Source organism: Colletotrichum jinshuiense, chromosome 2 (assembly GCF_051148585.1).
Source record: "Colletotrichum jinshuiense chromosome 2, complete sequence".
NCBI lineage: Eukaryota > Fungi > Ascomycota > Sordariomycetes > Glomerellales > Glomerellaceae > Colletotrichum > Colletotrichum jinshuiense.
The window spans coordinates 1,481,544-1,497,739 of NC_139309.1; the positions used below are offsets into that span (position 1 = coordinate 1,481,544).

The window sequence follows — 16,196 nt, forward strand, 5'->3', positions numbered from 1 at the left end:
CGCCTGGTTGTGGAATTGGGGGGTGCAACTCTCTATCGGACTCACTCAGACCAATCCCACGAGCGAGGCTGCAGTATCCCCACTTGCCACTACTCATTGTGTTTAGTCCATAACTATTCCCCGGGTATTGTTTCTAACCATCTACGGCACCTGCACTATGAAGTAAAACATTTCGTGCTGAAGCGATTTTGTCCCTCGGAATATCACGAGGAATTTATATGAACAGAAATAGTAATAAAATACATGGACATAAAAAAGCTAGTCCTAGAGAAGACGGGCCGGGTGGTTGTCTACCTCAACCATCCCTGCTTCTCCGCCTGACGGGTGCATCGCCAACTATCCGCAGCAGTGCAGCCATGCACATCCCACGATTACTAAAACGTGCCGCCAAACTCCCGTGATCCCGAGTGGCCTTCTAGATTGGCAAGATGAGATTAATAACAAACAGTACCCATTGACAAAACCCCTAGTTGCCCCAACGGAAAGGCGACCACCCGCCAGCCTCTCTTCTCTCGCGGTCATTGTTGGCGCAGTAAAGATGGTTGAGCAGCGTGCGTTCGCCGTCCTCCTGAAAGCGCCTCCGCTTCTCTTGCGACCCCCAAGCCACCAGCATCTGCTGACGTCTCACAAGCTGCGGCTCCCTGATTACATCTTTGCGCCCAATTTGCCGCATGTAAAGCGCCGGCGTGAGGGTGCAGATGTTGAGCATCTGATGATATAACTCCTTTTTCGTCGGCGGCGGGTCCATCTTGGCCAGGCTGAACGCTTTGCGGTTCTGGAGGATGTTCTTGCAGTCTAGCGTCTGCAGTTTGTCGAAAAACTCAGTCAACGTCTGCATATCGCCGTCCGGCCCCCACATGATGTACGGGTTGACATCGAAATAGAAGTGATGCGTCGACACCTGAATCTTCTCGTACAGCTGCATCGCCGGCCTGACGCATTGCGTCTCAAAGTTCTTGTAGAACAGCTCTAGCTTGTCCTTCCTGCAGAGGATCTTGAAGATGCCCGCGAGCTCAGCCGCGAATTCGCGTGCTTTCTTCTCCCGGAGGCCCCTGAACTCCCGCGTGCTAAGAATGGCATTGTATGCCTCGGCAGTCCACGTTCGAATCGTAAAAAGATCTGGCTCGGGCGTCAGTCTCTCTAGTCATGTTAAACTCTTGCCAAGGAGTGTCACTCACCCCGTTTGGGCTCGACGTGATTCTGTAACGCAGTCTCCACGAAACTGAGCACTTCGACAGAATTTGTACACAAGCCGTACAGTATTCTCTGAAATATGTTGTCGTTGAGGTATCTCAAGATTATTGCGATGACGAGGTCCTCGTCCGTCTCTGGATACATGGACCCATGAATCAAGTCAGGATGCACGTGTATGACCCGCTTCAGCTTGGTAGCATCGGTGGGCTTTCTGTAGGCGATTGAGATGATATCATCGACGCCCTTTTCATGGTCGTCGAGAAACGGGGCCATGAACTTTGAGACCCAGTCGGCGATGCCCTCGACGAGATCGTCGTATTCCTGTTATCTTGTCAGACCCGAGGAGCGAAAAGAGCGAAGCGGAAACCAAGCTGCTGCTGCACTTACGCGACCGACTTCTTCGGGTGTGAGCTCCTTTCGATAGGGCTGCAAGCTAAAGATGTGAGACTGGGCATCCCTCAGCTGCTCGGTCAGTGTCGAGTTCTCCTCTTTGACCCTCTTGAGTGAGGAGGCCAGCGACTCATTGCCCTTCTCGACCTCGCTGAAGCTCGAGCTCATGGTGTTCTTAATCTCGTCAATCCTCTGTTCCATTTTTTCTGCCTTTTCTTCGGCAATCTCGGCGCGAGTTGCCGTCGACTTGAGCTGGCGGCGCAACTCGTCAATTTCACGGTACAGGCGTAGTTCCTGGCCGGAGTCGACTCCGTCCTCGCCGCGGTGTGTTTTGGAGGCAAAGTCTTGCTTGGGAAGTTCTCTCGAATGCAAAGAGGCACCTGGAGAATGATGACGAGGAGGCCGTGGGGGGCGAGGAGGCTGATGAGAGGATGAGTGACTGGCAGCACGGTTGGAAACAAGGCCTTTGGGTAGAGGTTGCCTTGGTCCCTGGTTCTGAGCACCATTCTCGGGGGCGGGCAGGTCAACCTTTGTGAATCCCATCTCGTCTAGTTCCTCCGAAATGGATGACGGGCTCGTTGGCTCTGCGCTGACAGTCACTCGATTCTTGAGGGCCAAGCTGTAGGTGGGAGGCCTATCACCGAGGATGATGGACCCAGGTTCGGTCTCGAGGGGCATCTTCTTCGGAATGGGGGGCTTGTTGTTCTCGCGGTGATGCGGGAGAGTCGGATCCAGGTAACTGGGCTCTTCCATGGCGCCGACGAGGGATGCCAGGCGACGGGAGCGGCGGAAGGGAGCGGTTTCCTTTTGTTTAGACGACAACGACGAGGTCCGAGGCTTTGGGCGGGAGAAACGGCGAACGGGCAAGAGCGGCTGGGACGAAATGCAGTTATGGCAAGAGTGCGGACGGCACAGACATACAGAAACGGAAGCTTATCTGCGTGTCGCAGGAAGAAGGCAGCACACTGGACAGACAGTCTTTCTCTTTCATGCCTGCTTCCTCTTCACGAGCAGGGCAGATGGGGAGACGGCCATTTGACCCGGGACATGGAGCTGGGAAGCCTGAGGCTATGAAGGATGAGGCAGCGAGGCCAAGCGACGGGGCGGCTGCTGCCTCTCTCGGTGGCCTTATTCTGGCCGACGACGTGTGTTAGTGAGGGAAAGCCCGCCTTGGATGCTGTGCACGAACGGAGACACTGAGACCTCGCGCCAATGGCGGGGCAGGACAGCAAGGTACGTACCATGTAAGGCTGACCCCGGTTCGCGTCCTGTGTCACCTGTGCCGCCGTGGAGGAACACAGGAGAAAGTACCGGTACATGCATGCGTCTGGTCTCTCTTTGCAAGTCCCTTTTGGAGCAAGAGCTGAAATGCATTGGTGTCACGACCCCCTCCATGGCATGTGTCCAATTCATGTTGCTTAGTGGGCCGTTTACCCGTCCTGGTCAGTAAGAGACATAGCATTGGCCCATCGCTTGCTTGGTTCGCCCGGCCAAGAAAAAGCCTAAGCTGCAAACCTTTACACTGCTATGTTTATGCGGCCATTGCCGGTAGTGATTCTCTCGCATGTCAGTTGTCCTAATCGAGAAATAGACCCAAGCCGCACCAGGGACAACAGCCCCATAACCATCGCCTCCCCTTGTCCAAGGAAGCATGTGCCATCGCATTGGGCATGGCAGTGCAGTGACGGACTGTGCAAACAGCGCAGACCAAACATTGCGAGTGCCTAAGACTCATTTCCGGAGACTCTGTCGGCGTGGGACGGACGAGCCACAGACGACATATCACAAGGCGGCCAGCAGCAGGCAGGCAAGCAGGCAGGCAGGCGACGAAGTGAGAACAATCTGAGAAATGGCGTTTGCCTGACACCTAGTCATCATTTCTATGTACGCCTTGTCATAATTACCTGTGTGTCTGTCTCCGTGAGCGAGTGAGTGAGTGGTGCCTATGTCTGTGCGACCTGGGGAAGTGGGAAGTGGAACGCATCAACATGAGGTACGTACCGACTCAGACTTGCGGCTGGGGCTGAAGGAGGTGGATGGGGATGGGGCCACAATTGACAGCCGCCCTGCCCTACCCTGTCTGCCCGCCTGTCTTAACTTCAATATATCGTCCGGGCACATGTCCCACTATTGCCGGGCGGAACTATTACCGCTGCAGCACGCACTTCTGCAGCCTGGGGCAGGTATCTCGACTTCCGCCCACCTGCCTGAGCGTCGCGCATGAGGGCAGAAGCCCACTGGAGAGGTCTGGTCCTTCCGTTGTGGCTTCATTGCTCGCATCTGATTTGGTATCCCGGATGCCGAAGCAGTCAGCGGTCGTTGCTTGTCGGCATGGTCGTCAAAGTATCCTTTACCAATGTTTGAGGTGCTATCTCTGCTCATGAGATGGGCGCGTTATCTCTCGGCGCCTGCCAACCGCTGCCGTCCCAGGGACTTTGGGGGGACTTTGGTAAACTCTGGGGGACTTTGGGCAGCCAAGAACCATCGTCGCCTTGCCAGGCCCTTCCGCCCTCTCGCTTCTTCGGCCTTGACTGGGAATGAAGCTCAGAGCACGCCTGTTCTGACCCTTCGCGCGCAATGAACCTTGGCGGCCTGCCCTTCGTTGTCTGCACAAGGTTACGACTCCACCCGATCTTCTTCAAGGCAGACTCCCCTCTGGCCTGCTGACCCTCGCCCAGACAGACGGTTTCTTCCTCAGCAAAACCTAACTGGAATCCTGGTTGCGGCTGGTCCTTCTTCCATTTGTCCCCTTGTTCTTGGCCCCTTGTCCCCTTGTCCCCTTGTCCCCTCTGCACCGCTTGCTTCTCCATCACATCACACTTGCCTCCGCCGGCTTCCACATCTCGTCGGTCTGAGGCAGCATTTCCAGTCAGGTCGAGCTTGCACCCCTTCTTTCGAAAAGTGAGGTCGCCCGGGATCACTGTCGAATACACTGCCCCAGACATCCGCCTTTGCATCCCTTGTCTCTTGGCCCCGGCTGGTTTCTATATCTCTTCAGCCCTGCATATGTCCCTCGCGGTATCTGCCGCTTTCATCTCTCAGCCATTTCCTTTCTCAGTTCATTTGATACCCGTCCTCTAACCGCCGCGGTATTCAACGATACCACAATGGATAATTTCAACAAGCTGTCCATCAGCGAGCGCAAGATCATCGTGGGCATCGATTTCGGAACCACCTACTCCGGAGTCGCTTGGGCCGAAACACAGCGCCCCGACAGACGAACCACCGTTACGACATGGCCCATTAGCAAGACTGTCCGCGAGGGCGAGTCCTCCGACAAAGTGCCCACCAAGCTCAGATATGCCGGCGACGAGGTCCAGTGGGGCTTCTCCATCCCCATCACTGCACCTCAGGATGAAGTGGTCGAGTGGTTCAAGCTGTGAGTGTCCCTTGTCGCTGCTGCGGCTCCCCCGTGTGCAGCAATGTCAGGGAGTCTCTACTAATGCCCACCAGCGACCTTGATCCCTCTCTCCAGGGCATGGGACAAGCTGTAGCCTCGGAGGGTAGAGGGGGTCGAAATGTTGACAAACTAGTCACCGATTACATCTCAGCTCTCGGTGATCACTTGTACTACACCTTGCGAGAGAAACTCGGCGAGCAAGTTCTCAAGACTACCCCGCTAGAGTTCGTTGTTACCGTACCCGCCATCTGGTCAGATCTTGCCAAGGACAAGACCAAACAAGCTTGCCAAAAGGCGTCGGGGCTTTCTTCCACCAAAGCCCCTATACACCTCGTCTCTGAGCCCGAGGCCGCTGCCATCTATGCCTTGCACGGCCTGGACCCCCACGGTCTCAAGGTTGGAGACACCGTTGTCGTGGTCGATGCCGGAGGCGGAACCGTCGATCTGATATCTTACACAATCACTAAACTAAAGCCTATACTGGAGGTCCAAGAGGCCGCCCCGGGTTCTGGCGCGTTATGTGGTTCAACATTTCTCAATATGCGCTTTGCGAAATTCTTGAAGGCCAAGCTGGGGAAGGAAGACGGCTTTGACGACGAGATGATGGCCGAGGCCATGGAGCAGTTCGAGAAGAAGGTGAGTACTGGCGGACTGGTTTTGCAACTAGCACGATACTAATGATGCGTAGGTCAAGCGACAGTTCACCCTTGGCGCTGCCCCCGACGAGACCTTTACCATCCCCGTTGGAGGGTTGGCCAACAACAGGGAGCTCGGCATCAACCGCGGCCGATTCGCACTGAAGGCATCCGATCTCCAGACCATCTTCGAGCCCGTTGTACTAGAATGTATCAAGCTCGTCAAGGATCAGATCACAGCCAGCAATGTCCCCATTCGCGCTATCCTTCTCGTTGGCGGGTTTGGTGCCTCCAACTACCTCAAGGAGCGTCTGCGGAACGCCATCGATAAGAAAATTCAGATCCTGCAGCCACCCAATGCCTGGCAGGCTGTGGTACAGGGTGCCGTCATGAAGGGCCTGGCGCAAGTCTCCCCCGACCGTCTCACGCAAGTCAAGGTCCAGAACCGCAAGGCCCGCAAGCATTACGGAACCGAATGGCGCACCAAGTACGACGCCAAGCTCCACAGTCACCTCGAACACAAGCGGCACTGGTGTGGCCTGGACGGCTGCTACAAGGTGTACACCATGGAATGGTTTATCCAACGTGGCGACAACGTCTCCGAGAACGAGCCTTTCTTCACATCCTTTGTTTGGACGGGTCTGGTCAGCCAAGGCCGCATCAAGAAGATCAAGATGGACATATACGCCGACCGCCTCCCTCGTCTGGCACCCGTGGCTCGGGATGAAAATGTGTCCATGCTCGTCCACGTTGAAGCCGACGTCAGCCACATCCCGGAGCACATGCTCTCCCGCCGCAAGGGCCTTGACGGAAAATCGTACTACGAGCTGAGTTGTAAGATTGAGGCAGTGTATTTGTCTGCATCTACCACATACACTTTGCTTTACAATAGTAAGTCTCTAGCCTGACGCAGATTTTAATCTCAACTGCTAACCCTTTGCAGACCAGCGCTATAATACTGTGACTGCAGAATACGTTTGAGGAAAACAAGCAATGGAGAATTGGGCGAGTCTGGGAAGCATGTAAACTTGAGTCTTGTAAATAAGCTCTTGGGTGGGAATAAGGGGCATATTCGACGCCTCAGTTACTAATGATGGGCTGAGGATTCTTGTACGTATCTGAAATTACATGTGCTCTTGTCCAAGTACGTGATGTGACATTATGCATGGCTGCGGGGTGACCATCGGTATCCATGGCTGAATGGGATCCAAGTTACTCACTCTCGTCTATGTGACTCTCGGGTACAATAGGAAACAGAGAAACATAGAAGCAGAAGTAGGGGGGAGGGGGAGGAATCTATTGGCAGCATGATATGCAGCAAGATATGCTTTCATTGGACACCGGGAAGAAAAACGGATCAATGACCACCCGTATTACGGGGAAGGGGTTTCCCTACATATATTGTAAAGTGGCTGTCTGCACAAGGTCCCCTGAAAGGAGCTGCAGCATTTCAGATATTAATGAGGAGCTCAGGGGTCCATATCAGACTAAAGTAGAGAAGCCAACGTAGTGGGTGACCCCTTAATGGTTTGAGAAAGCGAAAAGTATGACGGCCGAGAATGGTGTTTTTTTGGATTGCTGATGCCGTGCTATGGGGAGTAGTGGATTCTTTGAACAGATTGCCATGGCAATGCAGACCCCATCGAAACGACATAATGATCAATGTCTGATTTTTAGGGATGTGTTTTTAGCGGTAAAGACAAGACACAATGTATTGCACGCTTTACATGTAGTTCCATGATATCGTCACTTTTAATGATTATCAGAGCTATGTCAAGGCGTAGAACACGCAGTCAAAACCAGGTGAACCAAGCTCGTAATTTCTGAGAAACCTACCCAAACCTAGAACATGTTGTGTCTACTTGACCACGGTGCGGCTCCTGTGCCTCCCAGCACGTCACATATCGAGATCGACGCCGGCGAGAATCATCAGTACGCCCCCTTCCGCTCGGCCCACTTCGGCTGCGGCGCAGGCTCGACCTTGCCAAAGCCGGTCGCGGTGACCATCCCGACCTCCCACTTGAGGCCCTCGACCTTGGCGCCGCCCTTCTCCATGGCCCACAGGGTGATGGCCAGGTGATTGGAGCCCTGGTAGTTGAGGATGCCCTCGGGGACGGGGAAGCGGGTCTGCGGGCCGACGTGGTGCACGAACTTGCCGAACTGGTAGCCGTTGACGAAGATCTGGGCGCGGTAGGCGGTGGCCGTGGTGTTGGCGAAGGTCAGCGACAGCGGGATGTCGTAGCCGGCGGGCAGGTCGAGGTCGAAGGCGGCCGAGTAGAAGGCGACGCCGGCGGCGTCGATGCCAGCCGTGGGGCCCTTGCTGTCCTCCCAGGCGTCCGAGGGCGGCGCGGGCCAGTGGTAGCCCTGGCGCTCGGCGAAGAGGCCGCCCTCGTTGAGCGGGCCGCGCGCGCCGTCGGCGTAGTCCTCGCCGCCGAGGTTGCCCGTGATCTTCCAGCGGACGTCAGACTGCGCGTGGCCCGCGAGGCCGTAGTCGAGGATGCCGCGCGGGTTCTTCTGCTGCTCCTCGCCCACGACCCAGTTGCCGTTGAGGCCCATGTGGTCGACGACGACGGTCAGGACGTAGTCCTTGCCCTTTGTCAGGTTCGGCAGGGCGAAGGTGCTGTTGCGGGCCGGGGCGACGGCGTTGCCGACCCAGGAGCCGAGGAACTCGTCGCCGAGCCACACGGAGGCGCCGTAGGCGTTGCCGCCCTGCGTGGTGACGTTGAACGTCGACTCGTCGCCGTTGGCGGTGAAGTGGCCGCGGTAGAGCAGCGAGCCCGTGTGGTAGCCGTAGTCGCCGCCGTAGAGGCTGGTCGGCGTCTTGAGCGGGTTGGCCGTGTTGTACGTCGTCTCGAGGTCGGCGGCGGTCCATGCCTCGTCCGAGTAGCCGGGCCGGATCTCGGGCAGGCTGTCGACGTACTTCCAGGCGAGCTGGCCGAGGCAGGGGAGCTTGATCGCGGGGGCGGCGAAGGCGACGGTGGCGGTGACGACGCCGCGGTCGCTCTGCTTGAAGTCGAGGGGCTTGCCGTTGAAGTTGAGCGTCTTGAGGGCGGCCGGGGCGCCGCCGACGACCTCGATGGGCGTCGTGGCGTTGACGTCGCCCGTGATGCTGAGGGTGCTGCCGTCGACGGCGACGGTGCGCACGAGGTAGCCGGCCTTGACGATGACGTCCGAGGTGCCGAAGTTGCCCTCGGTCGGCGGGACCCAGAAGTTGTAGGCCTCGTTGCGGGCTAGGCGGGCGGTGCATGTCAGTCGATGTGAACGACGATTGTTATGTGGGATTGGGACAGTGTGAGGGGGAGGGGCTTACTCAAGAGGTACACGTAGAGGTCGCCGTGGACGCGGACGACCTTGCGCTCGTCGGAGACTGCCCATCCGAGGACGGTGTAGCCATCCTTCTGCTCGATGGTGACGTCGGAGCCCTCGATGACGTCGTCGTCGCTGGCGTTGCTTCCGTCGCCCTCGACGGCCAGTTCGTGGTGCTCGTCGGCGCCGCCGTAAACCACGAGGACGGTCTTGTCGCCGTACTTCTTCCTGCGCGGGGGTGTTAGCAAGACTCGTCACCAACTAGCCCAAGGGGGTACTGGGGCTGCCCACCATGTAAAGATCTCGGCGGTGGAGTACACCAAGTTCTTGTCGCCGACGGGGTAGTCGCTGACGTGGATCTTGGAATCCCTCCTCGTCAGGTACAGGCTGTCGCTGAGCTGGGGGACCTCAAAGTCTCCGTACTTGGCCGTCTTCACCTTGAGCCGGTAGGCCACGGTCTCGAGGGAGTCGTACTGGGTGTGCCTGGAGCGGAGGTTAGCGCGTGTTCTCTCGCGCGCAAGAAGACGTCATCCAGAGGGCCTACCTGGCGATGTAGAATTTGGTCGTGTCGGTCGTGGCGGGTGTCACGGTGATGGCATCGTTGTTCGTCCACTCCAGCGAGGAGTTGTGCCGGTCGGCCTCCAGGTACGCGGGGGAGACGTGTAGGAAGTTGGACTGGAGCTTGGTCTCGCTGTACTTCTCCCGGTTGACGAGTCTTTCCTCGGTGATTTGCGCGCCGTAGTCGTACGACGTGTAGCCGTCCGAGTGGCCGAGGTTGCCCCAGTTGGTGCCGCCCCAGGTCTATATCCAGAGTCAGACGCGCGTTGGCCTCGGGCGAGGTCAGGACGGGACTTACCATGTAGACGTTGAAGATTGTCGTTCCGACGGCGTAGTTGTTCTTGTACAAGACGCGCTCAAACTCGTGGTTCAGGAGCGCTGCGCATGATTCGAAGCCGGCGCCGCCCCACGGCTGGAAGCCACCGCCTTGGAACTAGCAGCTGGTCAGTACTCAAATCAAGTCAGTAAATAAATTTTCACCGCTGATTTACCTCGACGATGGTGTACGGGGACGTTGGCGCCAGGCGGTGGTTCGTGGCGAGCCAGTCGGTGGGGAGGCCGTTCGCAGGCCAGACGGTCGGATTCCAGCAGTCGAAGCCCAGGGGGTACGCGTCGTGGCCGTAAATGTCAACCTTGGCCGGCGTCGACGCCGTGATGGCGCCGAGCTGCCAGGCCTCGTTGTTGACGTAGGGCACCACGACGCCCTGGCTGCGGAACTGGTTGTCGACGTACTTCCAGTAGTCGTAGTCGGGGAACGGGTATGGAGCGATGGCGGCGTTGTACTCGTTCTCCATCTGGAAGAGGATGACGGGGCCCCCGTTGGTGATCTGGGCCCCGGCAATGATCTTGCCGAGGGCGGCGGTGTAGCTGTCTTGTGTCAGCGAGCGAACCCAGTCGTGCCTCTCCCTGCGCCATCCGCAACTCTTACTTGTCGCTAGCCTTCAAGTATGCCTCATCGCCGCTCCTGAGAGCGCCCTGGACTCTCTGCAGCCAGCCGGGGAAGCCGCCCCCGGTGACTTCGGCGTTGATGTACGGTCCTGGTCGCTTGGTACAAAGTCAACGGAGCGTCCCTGATGGGGTTCGTGGCAACATAAACTTACAGCGAAAAGGTACAGCCCGGCTTTTTCAGCGGCCTCAAAGAGGGGCTCGAGAGCAAAGATGCCCTCGGCCCGGACCTCTCCCGGCTTCGCCTCTAGTAGTCCCCAGTTTACGTAGAAGGACACGGAGTTGTAACCGGCCGCCTTGATCTTTTGCAGGATATCGAACCACAGGGCCGGAACAGGCATTCTGTATCCGATGGTCAATATCAGGGCTTGTGAGTCGAACAGAGCAAGATGTTCACCTGAAGGCATGAAACTCGGCACTGAAGATCATCAGCCTCTCACCATTGATGAACAAGCTCTTGTCGTCCCATGTGACCTGGCTTCGTCAGTCCACGTCTTCTATGCCGCCCAACAGTCCCAATGCAGTCTGGCTAGGAACGGCAATTGGTGGCCGGGAACCGCCAGGAAGACTCACGATGTCCTGCTGTCTTCCATTGAGGAGCTTCAGATCAGTCCCAATGGCCCTGGCACTGACTCCGTCGAGCCAGGCCAGAGCCAGTAGAGAGAGGGCCTTGACGCGTGAGAGCAACATGTTAGTTAAAGCTCCGTGCTACAGTCAGAACCCTTATTGCAGCTACGCACTGTCAATTGGGACGATGCGTGGACCGCCCATTGCTTGCGAAAGCGAGGAACTCTTTACTATTTCACTGAAGCAGCGTACACCCGACGCTCCCAGGCGACGGTCCGGAATGTCACCATCCCCAACCGCGATCCCCACGTAGCGGCGGAATCATCGGCATTGCTGCGTCGTGAATGGTCGGCAGATGCCAGGCACCGCCCATGACCGCAAACTCAACCGGCCGGTTCCCCTCTCTCTTCTCCAACTCTGCTATTGCCCATCAGTCCACAGGGACGGATATGACATGACGTGCATGTCGCGGGCCAGTCTACCGGGCGGCGGAGGAGCTGGAGGACGGCAGACGAATGGAGCTTTGACCGCATCTCCAACCGAGCCCTGGCCTCTTCCCCGCCCGAAGCCCCGCGTTTGTCGGTTAACCACCAGTTCGTCCCTTGTCCCCCAAGGCGGGCTAGGACGGACTGGGACCGAGTAGGGAAGCCCTTGCAGGGCTCGCGCCACCTCCAACGGCCCGCGCGTCCGGGGGACTCCCAGGAACGCGCCCATAATTCCGTCCATACAAAGCCCTGGACAGGGACGCGGAGAAATTAGCGTAAACAAGCTTGTTCCCCTCTCCTCTTTTGTTTTTTTGGAGGAACTCGCAGGGAAGATTGGGGGACTCTGCGGTGCCGTGTGAGTTTTCCAAGCCCCACGTCGGAAAAGTAGACCACAATAAGATGACTGGTCCGGGGGGGTGTTCAAGAATCGAGCGTCACATGCAGGTCGACACATCGAGGTATGCCGAATGGCAGCATCCGCTCCGCTGGACATTGTACACACTATATTACGTCACGACAAGCAAAAACTCAAAAATTTCCCAAGCACGGCATGTCAAATACGACACAATCTCCCTTTATTGGGATTAAATTGAGCCGAGATCACTTGGTTACGGTAGCCGGCCAATGTCGTTTACCGAGATCTCATTACGGCGTTAACTACACTACACGTATGTACCTGCTTTGGCGCGCGCGCTTGAACTCGGAAACGTGATTTCTCGAAGCGGCCGCCGCCAAAGAGACATTAAAATAGATTATTTACATGGATATTGCTTCCTTCTCCTCACGCCTGCTTGAGCCCCAACAGGTCGGTCAGCTTGAGCAAGCTGACGGTGACCTTGTTGGTGGTGCTGGGGGGCAGGACACCGGCGCCCATGATGAGCAGGTAGTCGGGGTCCTCCTCCATGATGTGCAGGTCGCGCGTGTAGGCGCCGGCCTCGGGGGAGTCGTAGGCCACCCAGGCGCTCGGGTCGCCGCCGCGGCGGTTGATGAAGAGGGGGGCGCTGTTGCTGCTGACGACGATGGTGCCGTTGCAGCCGCCGACGGGGGACCAGACGACGGTGGGGCTGTTGATGGGGAAGACGCCGCCGTTGGTGCTGTTGATGTAGTTGTCGGGGGCGTCGGCGAACTTGCGAGGGTCCTTGGCGATGCGGTAGTAGATGGGGAACGAGTAGGGCGTGATGATGTCGGCGCCGCCCCATTCGAACGTGTACATGAAGTCGCCGTTGGCCAGCTGCGTGACGTACGGCATGCCGGGGCGGTCGGTGTATCTCGGGTAGGAGACGTCGGTGACAACGTCGGACCAGTTCTTGAGGTCCTTGGTCGTCTGGTGGGAGATCTCCTGGCCGTGCTCGGCCGAGCGCTGGTCGGCGTAGTACAGGATCAGGTCATCCTCGAAGATGCTGCGGTTTGACGTTAGAACATCATCCGGCCATACCAAGCGAGCTTCGCAGTTGGGGGGTGGACTTTTTGTAGACTTACAGAATGAAGGGCTCCCAGACGGGAGTCTCCTCGTTGTTGGGGATAGCGCGGCCGCCGCGCGCGACGTGGGACAGGAACTCCCAGCTACGGCCCTTGTCCTGGGAAACGTAGAGGTCGATCTGGGTCTCGCTGAGGTCGGTGGGAATGCTGTTGCCAGCCAAGAGAATGCTTCCGGCGGGGTAGCCGGCGAAGTCCTGGCGCAGCTCGTAGAGGAAGGGCTGGTAGCGCAGGCCCCAGTTGTTGGCCTGGTCGTGGACCTGGCCGACCTCCTCCCAGGTGAGGCCAGCATCGAGGGACTCGTAGATGGGGAACCACACCAGGGGAGGCTCGGGAGAGTAGTTCTCCCAGGTGCCCAGCAGGCGGCCGTCGTCCAGCTGGATGGTGCGAGGGTACAGGACACGAGGGTCCGTGTAGTTCGAGGGAGGCTGGTAGATGACGTTGCGCTCGAAGGTCTCGAGGGCGGAGGCGAGGCCGCAAGTAAGAGCGCCAACGGCGGCGAAGAGGGCGGACCGGAGCATCATGGCGGCTGCTGCTGCGACTCGACGATCTCTGCAGGATGCGACGCGTCTGGAGGAACGAGATGCAAGGAGAAAGGCAATCAATCCTTCCCCGGACCGACACGGCGGCAGCTTTTATAAGGTAGCATTGGACGTTGCGTTCCTCGGTGCCGGGCCCATGCCCGTGGTACCACGGGAGCAGTCGACCTGGGGCTGGGGGCCACTCTATGATGCGCGATGCGACATGGCCCGAGCTATGAGCTGCCTCTCGGTTGCCTCGGCCATGTGGCGATATCCATGATCTTCTTTTACCCTAGCCTGCTCCCCCAGACTGGAGAAGCCCGGTCTCTGGAGAAAGCTGAAAGATGGCAAGCCAGGCCTGCGGAGGCGTGATCCCAGGTCCCAAGGGGCTGCGGCTCGAATTGTGGTTGCCGTCAAAGTGTGAAGCCCGCGTTGCCTGGGAGCACCGTTGCACGAAAGCTGTATGCGCTCCAAACAAACCGTCGTCGGCGCCGAACGACGGCTGAGGGCGCGGGACTTGGGACAAGGTTATGCCGAGATCGAAGAAATGAGATTGGGGTCGCGAGAGCCGGGCCAATGTTGTCTCGAGCTGGGCGGAGCAGAGCTGCTCATTTCGGTGAACCCCAAGAGTTGGCTGTGGGGTTCAGTGCGGGGGAATGGAGTCAAGTACCGGAGCGCGTGGCTGGCACACCAAAGATGCGCGCCAATCATGTCTCCTAATTGTCGGCTGTTGATGTTGGTCTGGGCTCTTAGCTCAACTTTACCTGGCCCTCATTTGGGTTGTGAGCCGAGTTCAACGAGGGGAGAGTGGTTGTGGGCTGCCAAGCTATCCGACCTCGATAATGCCTCGGAAGACACAGGCTTGAACCCGCTCAGCTTCCGTCATTTTCCTATTATCGTGACCTCACCGCCACTCTATCGTCCAGGCACAGCAAGCATCCGAGGAGGTCCACCAAGCATACAGCGAAGCACAAGTTTGAACAAGATGACCGTGTCGGACAGAGGCCATTGTACGCTGGACCGTGTTATTCTACCAGATTTGAGTTATTTACGATGCGATGGTCAAGTTATATGGTTAATAGAGTAGGTATTAGAGACCTCCAGATCTCTGCGTACCTGACGAAAAGCCAGCTCCAGATAGAGTAGGTGTTGTAGATGTTTCAACTAGAGCTTCGGTTGAATGTCGAACAATGATTGGCAAGCCTGAGAAGAAGGGGGAAAATAAGAGACGATTTTGATTCAAGAAATGATACTCAACAGTTAGAAGCGGCAGCTTCCAGCATGTCGCTTCGCCATGGAACTAGTTAATTCTCGTCGATATATGGGAAAGGGACTCCGTTGAGAACCAGGTTCCGACAGTTTTCCTCAACACGCCTTGCATGCATTCCAATGCATTGACACAGGGGTTGTAGTCAATCTCAATTGTTCTGAATACGTCAAGATCGCAATTGCGCACGTTCATTTGGATCAAATCCCGTGTGCCCGCAGGTGAATTGCTCGCCGTGCCTTTCGAGAAGTGGGCCAGTTTGCTGAAGCTTCGAGCGATACATTGCCTATGCGGACTGGCATGCCCCGGATGCATCAATTACCAACTGGTTGTTGAGCTTGGACTCCTTGAGGGTCTCTTCTTTCTATACCATTTCGGCTGCCGTTGAAACACTCTTATGAGCCCAACGCAATTATGTGGAAAATTTTCGGTCAGCAGAATGATTTGAAAAATTGGTGAACAGCTTCGTAACTTAAAGGAACTAACAAAGAGGCAGTTACGATTGATTACACACGCGAGCCAATCTTTCAGTTGATCTTGATCTGGATGAAGCAAGGCGAGAACCGCATTCCGCACTATTGAACCCAAATAGGTTGAACAAGCTATTTGCGCTTTTCTAAATATGAAATTAATCAGTAAAATTTCCTTAAAAACTACAGTGTTGAGATATGCTATTTCATTTTATCTAGTTAGTGAATCAGTCAACTCTTCAGTCTTTAGTCAATTAGAGCTTTATAGCGATATATACAGTCCCAAGATGCATGCTAGTAGTAGAGATGACTAGTAACATCTTACCTCCATAAACTAGAAGTAACACAATAATAACACGAATTTTATCCCCCCCGGTAATTTTACAATAAATTTAAGTACATGCTTAAAAACAAGTTCTCAATATGTATCAAATTGATCAAAGTATAAAATAAATACCGACCAAGGTAATAGAAATATAATTTTCTCAGGCACGCGAAACTCCTAGGGGTCCTACCGAGCGGCAAGTGGCTTGCCAGGAAGTTATTGCCATGTGCTTCCTTAATTGCACAGGAGTTAATGATGTAGGTTTAAGATAACTCTATTCCATAAACTAGAACGACAGGTTATTGTCCGAGGTCCAGAATCACACATAACATTTACCAAGTTGGATCAGAAGTTTGGCTCCAATAAGTGTTAATTGTCTATACAGATGAATAAACTCCAACCGCAATTTTGTATCCTACCAGGTACGGGTTATTAGATTCACTTCTGAAGAATCTTGCTTTTGGGTAATGACTGCCGGCAAGTTGGATATCCTACACGTGATTTACTATCTGCATTAGGCAGGTAACACTTTGATGGCGAAATGGTGGAGCTTATCGACACCACTGTAGCATTATTAGCAGACCCTTGGCAGTAGATATGCCCCAATGGTAATAGCGCATGCTTCGACAAAATCCGAATCCGAATCCCCTTCGATCT

At 56.1% G+C, this 16,196-nt stretch overlaps 4 protein-coding genes across 4 annotated transcripts; 1 reads left to right on the top strand and 3 right to left on the bottom strand.

Annotated features, from left to right (window-relative positions):
* Positions 1-466: 466 nt before the first annotated feature.
* EsH8_II_000401 (uncharacterized protein) lies at positions 467-2,337 on the bottom strand (the record flags this gene model as incomplete). The annotated part of the gene is made up of 3 exons (XM_083263699.1): positions 467-1,119; positions 1,179-1,515; positions 1,582-2,337. The coding sequence occupies 3 exons, from the start codon at positions 2,335-2,337 to the stop codon at positions 467-469; spliced, it is 1,746 nt and encodes a 581-aa protein (XP_083121021.1).
* Positions 2,338-4,691: 2,354 nt separating this feature from the next.
* EsH8_II_000402 (Hsp70 family protein) lies at positions 4,692-6,600 on the top strand (the record flags this gene model as incomplete). The annotated part of the gene is made up of 4 exons (XM_083263700.1): positions 4,692-4,963; positions 5,038-5,620; positions 5,673-6,510; positions 6,563-6,600. The coding sequence occupies 4 exons, from the start codon at positions 4,692-4,694 to the stop codon at positions 6,598-6,600; spliced, it is 1,731 nt and encodes a 576-aa protein (XP_083121022.1).
* A 948-nt stretch (positions 6,601-7,548) lies between these two features.
* EsH8_II_000403 (glycoside hydrolase family 35 protein) lies at positions 7,549-11,118 on the bottom strand (the record flags this gene model as incomplete). The annotated part of the gene is made up of 10 exons (XM_083263701.1): positions 7,549-8,849; positions 8,930-9,153; positions 9,217-9,408; positions 9,470-9,726; positions 9,782-9,916; positions 9,975-10,350; positions 10,412-10,527; positions 10,584-10,770; positions 10,826-10,902; positions 11,002-11,118. The coding sequence occupies 10 exons, from the start codon at positions 11,116-11,118 to the stop codon at positions 7,549-7,551; spliced, it is 2,982 nt and encodes a 993-aa protein (XP_083121023.1).
* A 1,143-nt stretch (positions 11,119-12,261) lies between these two features.
* EsH8_II_000404 (uncharacterized protein) lies at positions 12,262-13,480 on the bottom strand (the record flags this gene model as incomplete). The annotated part of the gene is made up of 2 exons (XM_083263702.1): positions 12,262-12,880; positions 12,960-13,480. 2 exons carry the CDS (start codon positions 13,478-13,480, stop codon positions 12,262-12,264), a joined length of 1,140 nt encoding a protein of 379 aa, XP_083121024.1.
* Between the last annotated feature and the right edge of the window lie 2,716 nt (positions 13,481-16,196).